Source organism: Nicotiana sylvestris, chromosome 1 (genome assembly GCF_000393655.2).
Source record: "Nicotiana sylvestris chromosome 1, ASM39365v2, whole genome shotgun sequence".
NCBI lineage: Eukaryota > Viridiplantae > Streptophyta > Magnoliopsida > Solanales > Solanaceae > Nicotiana > Nicotiana sylvestris.
In genome coordinates this window covers 170,632,238-170,639,005 of record NC_091057.1, presented here as the reverse complement: position 1 = coordinate 170,639,005, position 6,768 = coordinate 170,632,238, and the positions used below count along the sequence as shown (strand labels likewise).

At 34.1% G+C, this 6,768-nt stretch overlaps 1 protein-coding gene across 4 annotated transcripts; it reads right to left on the bottom strand.

Moving 5' to 3' along the window:
* Positions 1–1,003: 1,003 nt before the first annotated feature.
* On the bottom strand, positions 1,004–4,556 carry LOC104218902 (probable serine/threonine-protein kinase PBL15). 4 transcript variants are annotated; one of them, XR_011403363.1, is made up of 6 exons: positions 4,495–4,556; positions 3,257–3,594; positions 3,003–3,147; positions 2,678–2,815; positions 2,458–2,581; positions 1,004–1,691 (listed from the first exon to the last, which is right to left on the bottom strand). XR_011403363.1 is itself a non-coding variant. In XM_009769504.2 (4 exons), the coding sequence occupies exons 1-4, from the start codon at positions 4,505–4,507 to the stop codon at positions 2,670–2,672; spliced, it is 642 nt and encodes a 213-aa protein (XP_009767806.1). In that variant the 5' UTR covers positions 4,508–4,556; the 3' UTR covers positions 2,422–2,669. The 4 variants fall into 4 exon arrangements, 1 of the variants encoding a protein (XP_009767806.1); XR_011403362.1 differs by having other exon boundaries at positions 2,458–2,815; XR_709105.2 differs by having other exon boundaries at positions 1,004–1,639; positions 2,458–2,815.
* Between the last annotated feature and the right edge of the window lie 2,212 nt (positions 4,557–6,768).

The following is a 6,768-nucleotide window of genomic DNA, read 5'->3' as shown; positions in this document are numbered from 1 at the left end:
AGAGGCAATTCAAATAAATACAAGCCTCGTACCTATTTGGGTCATTCAAAGCCAAGAGATCAGAAGGCATTAAAGACGTGGATATGATGACGGAAAGGAGTCCAAATTCAATATTAAATACCCAATACGTTAGAGAATTGGTATTAAATAGGAATGATTGTGTAACGTCTTATTTAATATCATTTATTGCTCATAATTGTCTCATTAAGACTAAGGTATTACACCTTCTCCTAGAATCAACTATAAAAGGAGAAAGACTCAACATCTGTAAGGACACGAAACACTATTGAGATCTCACTGAAATACAAAACTATTTATTGCTTTATCATCGTTCTCAAAAATCTTTTATTATTTTCGTCTCCTGATTATCAATAACCCGAATTCCTCTTTATTTTTAGCTTTGACCAAAGACTCAGATTTTTGGTTAAACAAAAAATATATCTCAAGATAATATGTTGGAATTGACAAAGGTCAATTGCAACTGTATTAGTTTGATTTCATTAACTAGCATCTCCATGTAGTTCTTAATTGTGCATTTTATCGTGGGTGACCAAAATATGTAACCAGTTCAACTAATAAACCAATTGATAATTTTTTTTTAAATAAAATAATCTGAAATTAGCACAATTTAGCGTGGTGAGGAAGACAAAAACTGCGAGAGACGAAACTTGGCTTCTCAAGAATACACAAGAACAGTACAGATTGACAAAATGTGGCATGCGGACTGAACTTTGACGTAGAGATTATATCAGGTAGCTACTTTAAAGGACCGCTATTTAAAAATTAGCCGATATATCTTGAATTCTAATTATTCAGTTCAAATTTTCGGGACAAAAATATTCTAAACTGTCTTAAAGTTAAGATTTTTAGTTTAGAATTTCAAGACAAAATAAGTACTGACTAATCTTTAAATAGCATCCCTGAGAATGGCTATATGTGCACTTGCCCCAACTTTGACTGGAATAATCAATTGTCTACTCGGCCAAAGTGTAAAATGGACTAATATTTCGAACTCAAGGAAAAACTCTGACAATGAAGAATTCTTACATTACTAGAGGCAATTGGAATTGGTTAGAGGTGCAAAATGCAAAGACTCCAGTTATAAACTACCCACTATCTAAATAACTGGAATTGATGGTCAATGACAATAAGGAAGAGAAGAGGCCGCTCGGTGCACTAAGCTCCCATCATACGCAAAGTTCGAGGAAGAGCCGGACCACAAGAGTCTATCGTATGCAGCCTTACTGCAAGATAAAGAAGAGAAGATGCACATTAATTTCCATAGAAAGCTTCAGCACACGCCTCACCATGCTGCTGCACAACACGCAAGGCCTTGAGACGCTTAACAACTTCTTTCATTTCTGGCCTTTTCTGTTGTTTATATTCTATACACTGCATTGCAAGTTCTGTAATTTTAGGTCCATCACGAGGATCAAAGCCTGGATCAGCCTCAAGACTTTGGTGGACAAGTGAACACCCGCGCTTGTATTCTCTTTTTGTAATCTGAAGTTCAAAGCCTGGATCAGCCTCAAGACTTTGGTGGACAGGTGAACACTTGCGCTTGTACTCTCTCACGCCCCACAAACCGACATGTGTGTTTCTAGCGTTTTTCCAATCAACAACTCTTTTGCTCATAAGACTTAGGAGAACAATTCCAAAAGCATAAACGTCAGATTTGGGTGACCACTTAACTACAATACATTTTACATAAATGGTCAGTGCCCACAATAAGACAGAGAAGAAAAGGAATTACAAAATGGACTCTTACTGCTCAACAAAGCATTGCATTTTCTATTAGCAGCCCTTCAAAGACTACTACTAGTATAGAGTCAATCCTCCAAAAGGAAAGACATGAAATAGAAACGGTTTCAAAATATTGCATAGCAGACATCTAATAGGAAAACATAATACAGTTTTAAATAATACTTTAATTTATTTTTAAAACCGAGAAATCCCACAGTAGGTCACCGTTCTAAATTTGGTGGTTAATGGACTCGTTCCTCTATCCTAGGCTCCACTTAAATACTACGCTTTTCCCTACGGCAAGTTTTGAACCCGTGAAGTGCGGCTAACCCATACATCAGGGATAGTTCCAGCTAATATATTTCTATGTGAAACTCAAGAATATATTTGTTCATAATGTTAAGAAAAAAAAGAAACGAGTGTGAAAAATGGTTCATTCTAAACACAAAACTGATGTAAATCATTTGCCTCTTTTGCATTCTCTTTCCTTCTACGCTCTTCATTTCAAACATAATGTCACCAAATATAGTCAACCCGAGAAGAACAACAGCTCCAAGAGGTTTATTGAGAAATGTGCCAAAAACTTCAAAAGAAGCAAAGTCATGGGACACCTCTAAGAGAAAATATTAGCTTCAACATCATTTGACAATGAGCATAACGCTAATTTGCTAGCGCATATTTGGTGGAAACAAAAGAAGAGACTCAGTTGCATACCGCATTCAGCGACGGATGGATCAATGTAGCCACACGTACCAATCCTGAGCTCTTCCTCATTGATTTTAGTATCCAAACCCTCTCCAGCTAACATACCAAACTCAAACAAAATTGTGGTGAAATTCTGGAGAGATGAAAGACAAAATATATATTCAAGTCGAGAATCTTGACAACCAATATTGATGCGAAGTACACCAAGTAAACGACAAAATTTAGTTACAATATTGTATCTGATCAACCGCTATGTGAGCTGGATCAAAGTTGCGAAGCATGTATGACGAATTCCCATCATGCAGATAATTAAGCAAGCTAGCTAATGCAAGGGCAGTCTTAACCCTCTGCAGCCATTTGAAGTCATCTGGACAAGCAAAGCAAAATGTTATTGGAATGTTTGTATCAAAGGACTAGAAATGCCTACAGATTCTTTGCTCAAAGGACTCACTATGGCCTTGGTTTGAACCCAAACATAAGCTTAGACCAAACAGCAGAAAATATATAAGGTTGAATCTGCATAAAAGATGAGTAAATGTGAGAGAAGAAGGCACCTCGAATAATGAAGTTATGCAAGGTGTCCTGTGGATTTAGATCATAAACGATACCCAGAGTTCTCCCCTCGCGACAACATCCAATCACTTTCACTAAGTTGGGATTGCCCCTAAACCTTGGAGCTTGCAAAAATTTCAGTTCATCCTACCAGTACAAGCAATCTTTCAGAGTGAGCATAAACTAAGGAAACAATCGGTTAAGGCAAGGAAGCAAAAGCATGAGCGTCCATATACACATAGAGATAGACACCAACCTCTAATCTTGTCAGTTTGTCATAGCTAACATCAAAATGTCGCATTTCATCAACCATAATCTTGACAGCCACATCCTTGGTAATTTTATCTTGATCAGAACCAATGGACATTTTCCCACGATAGAGCTTCCCAAACTGGGTGAGTCCGATAAGATTCTCTGGAGAAAATTGACGCGTAAACAGATTCAGGTCCTCCCAACTGAGATCAAGAAGATCATTCTTCACGGAGCATTCCTCCTCAACAAGCTGATCCTCCTCCTTAACATGATCATCCTCCTCCTCAACATGATCATTCTTAATAGGGCATTTCTTTCGTATGCAATGAAGGTTGAAGCATCCTGTAAACAAGTGAGAAATGTAGCATAGCATTATCACATATTGATTCACAGAATACAGCAAGGAGTTATCTGGTTACTAGTACAAGAGATAATTATTTAGGGATAAAATGTGGGATTATTTTATCCCACATTTAGTTGAATTTTCTTTAATTCCGATAAGCAATCCCGGGGATAATTTATGCCAAAATTATGGTATTATTTATACCAAAATTATGGTATTACTTCTTTATTACATGCGGAACGAACAATTCCAGAATAACTAATTCCAAAATAAAAATAACAAATGATACATATGCTCTTCTCCCAAAGTCTTTCGAGAAAGTCAAGGTTAAAATTAGAAATAAAAGTTTCTCCAAGTTTATCTAATATAAAACTGAATACGTGCTTTATATTACACGTTGTATATCCCATTTTTAGTCCAATGATCAAAACATCTATCAATAATCGTATACCTACTAAATAATCTCGTCATTATTTAACCGGGTATTACTTGTTCACAAACCAAACACAACCCTTTAGAAATAAAGATATTATATCATCTGAACAGTAACCCCTGTGATTGTTTACTCTCTTATAGAAACCGGTGGAGATGAAATACCAAGAAAGAGCTAATTGCAATCCATAGCAAGAGCAACTTTTCTGTTTCGAAAGTTTATCTATTCCACAAAAATTGCTTATTTGAATCCATGCCTCCATTACCCGCCAATCGAAACAAACAATCAATAATGATAAAAATGCTATTATAAAAACTCATATATCCTTCTGCCTTTGTAAAATAGTATAGGGCTTCCGATGAAGTAACAAACAAAAATCCTAGAAAAGCAAATACATCAGCCTGATTTAAAAGAAAATGCAAATCACAATTTTTATAAACATCATATATAGATGTAAGATACTCACCATAGCGAGGCATTATGTTTTTCCAGTTAGAAGTGGCGAAAGGGAAAGAGAATACTAGGAATTTTTTTGCTGAAGAGTAAAATTGTGGTCAATTTAATCGCAAGGAAGGCGGGATTCTGCAAGGTAACTACGTGGAACTTTCCAATGCCAAAATTTGCCATTAATTGAACAAATCAGGTAGCTTTATATTAGGATACTGATAAAATATCAAAACCTTATATTTATAGGAAAATTTTCGTTCCTATACCATATAGGAAACTATATTACCAAATATGTTCATAGTCTGAAAATTACCCATCATGTTAATAGTTTTTCTACAAAAAATAGACAATTCATTAAATAAGGAATCATTGTAGCTGTAGGTTTCCTTATTTAGGCGCGCTAAAATTGGGGAAGTAAATATTCTTCCAAATATTTTATTAAATAAGAAATCATTGTAGTTGTAGACGTCCTTATTTAGGCACGCTAATATTGGGAATTCATTAATTAATTGTCTGGTTTTAATGGATTCGATCTCATCTTTTTAAAATATTTAATTACTTGGAACTCAACTGAAAGAATTAAAAATATACAAGTTGTTCTAGGCTGTCAACACTTACGTCTAACATAACAATATTGCAGATGCGTGTTAGCAAGAAAAAGGTGGATGATTTAGTACTGTTTTGGACAAAAGTATGTATCTAAAATGTGAAACATACATTTCAGGGGAAGCATGCCGCGTCCAAATATGTACCCAGTTTGTAGATATTTTGTAGATAAATTGTAGATTATTTGTATTCTAATTGTAGATGCTTTATTTTCTGTTTTTTTTTTCAAATAAAAAACGACTAAAACTTCTATAAATCTTCTGAAAAAACGCAAGTATGCTACAATTGAATGGGAATTGGGATATTAAAATTCAATGTACCTAGTTTGTAGATATTTTGTAGATAAATTAGATTATTTGTATTCTGATTGTAGATAATTTGTTTTCTGTTTTCACAAATAAAAAACGACTAAAACTTCTACAAATCTTCTGCAAAAAACGCAATTATGTCGAAAATCCCGATCATGCTACAATTGAATGGAATTGGGATATTAAAATTCAATGTACCCAGTTTATAGATATTTTGTAGATAAATTGTAGATTATTTGTATTCTGATTGTAGATGCTTTGTTTTCTGTTTTCACAAATCAAAAACGACTAAAACTTCTACAAATCTTCTGCAAAAAAAACGCAATTATGTCGAAAATCCCAATTATGCTACAATTCTGTGATTCTCCTATATGCTCTTGTTACTCCTTACGGAACTGCTATGCTAAATATGAAATCCAAAAAAACATGATGAAAGGATAGATCTTCCTAAGCAAAATCCTCCAATGAACTGTTACAAGAAAATTGACTTTTGCCAACAATTGAAGCATCAAAAGAAAAAGATATGTTCGAGCTCAGAACATATTGAGAATCAAACTATGAGAGATAAACCTTAATGTGAAGGAACCCGAAATCATAATCATCCAATCGACCAGGCTTGTGCTCATCTTTCCCGGGCACAAAAACATTGTGACAAGATTGCAGAGGTGCCGACAGTGCCTTGGCTATGGAAGAAATAATAGGATTTTGATACGGAAATCGTGGGTGTGGCAGGAAAACGTGGGTGAAGGTGTGGGAATTGGAGAGAGAAACGTGGGGGGAGTGGTATTAGAAGGAATATACGGTACCATTAAATTATGAGTGTAAATAATACCCTTAAAACTCACTAATGATATATAATTGATAATTAGGTATATTAAATGTAATTATATCAAACCTTAAATATTGAGGGTAATATAGTTTCCTATATGGCATAGGAATGTAAAATTCCTTATACTAATAGATCATTTGATATCCAAGATTGCCTTTTTTATTCTCTTAATTTATTCCACAGTAAAATGAGAAATGACCCTTTTAATACATTTTATGGAAATCAATAAATAATCAAATATTTTTTTATCATAAAATAATTTAAATTAAATTACCCTAAAATATCAACTTGGTCGAAAAATACATAATTTGACCAAAAGATTATGTGAGTCCTAATTATTTAATAGGATATCTTTATCAACCAAAATCTTGATAGCGACATCATTAGTAATTTCACCTTCATAAAAACCAATAGGGTAAAAGTCAATCTCTTTTGTATAAAAAAAATTGAATCCCCTTGAAATAAATTTTAAAAAGTGTTTTTAGTGAAGTGGCAAAAATGGTTTAAAAAATGGTTCATAACTTCATGTGTATGTGGAGATATTCTGTTT

Excerpts from the sequence above, each read along its gene's own strand:
- LOC104218902 (XM_009769504.2), bottom strand. Across the intron at positions 3,148-3,256 it reads ACAAACTGACAAGATTAGAG|GATGAACTGAAATTTTTGCA; the intron begins GTTGGTGTCTAT and ends TTGTACTGGTAG. Across the intron at positions 2,816-3,002 it reads GCATAACTTCATTATTCGAG|ATGACTTCAAATGGCTGCAG; the intron begins GTGCCTTCTTCT and ends TTGCTTGTCCAG.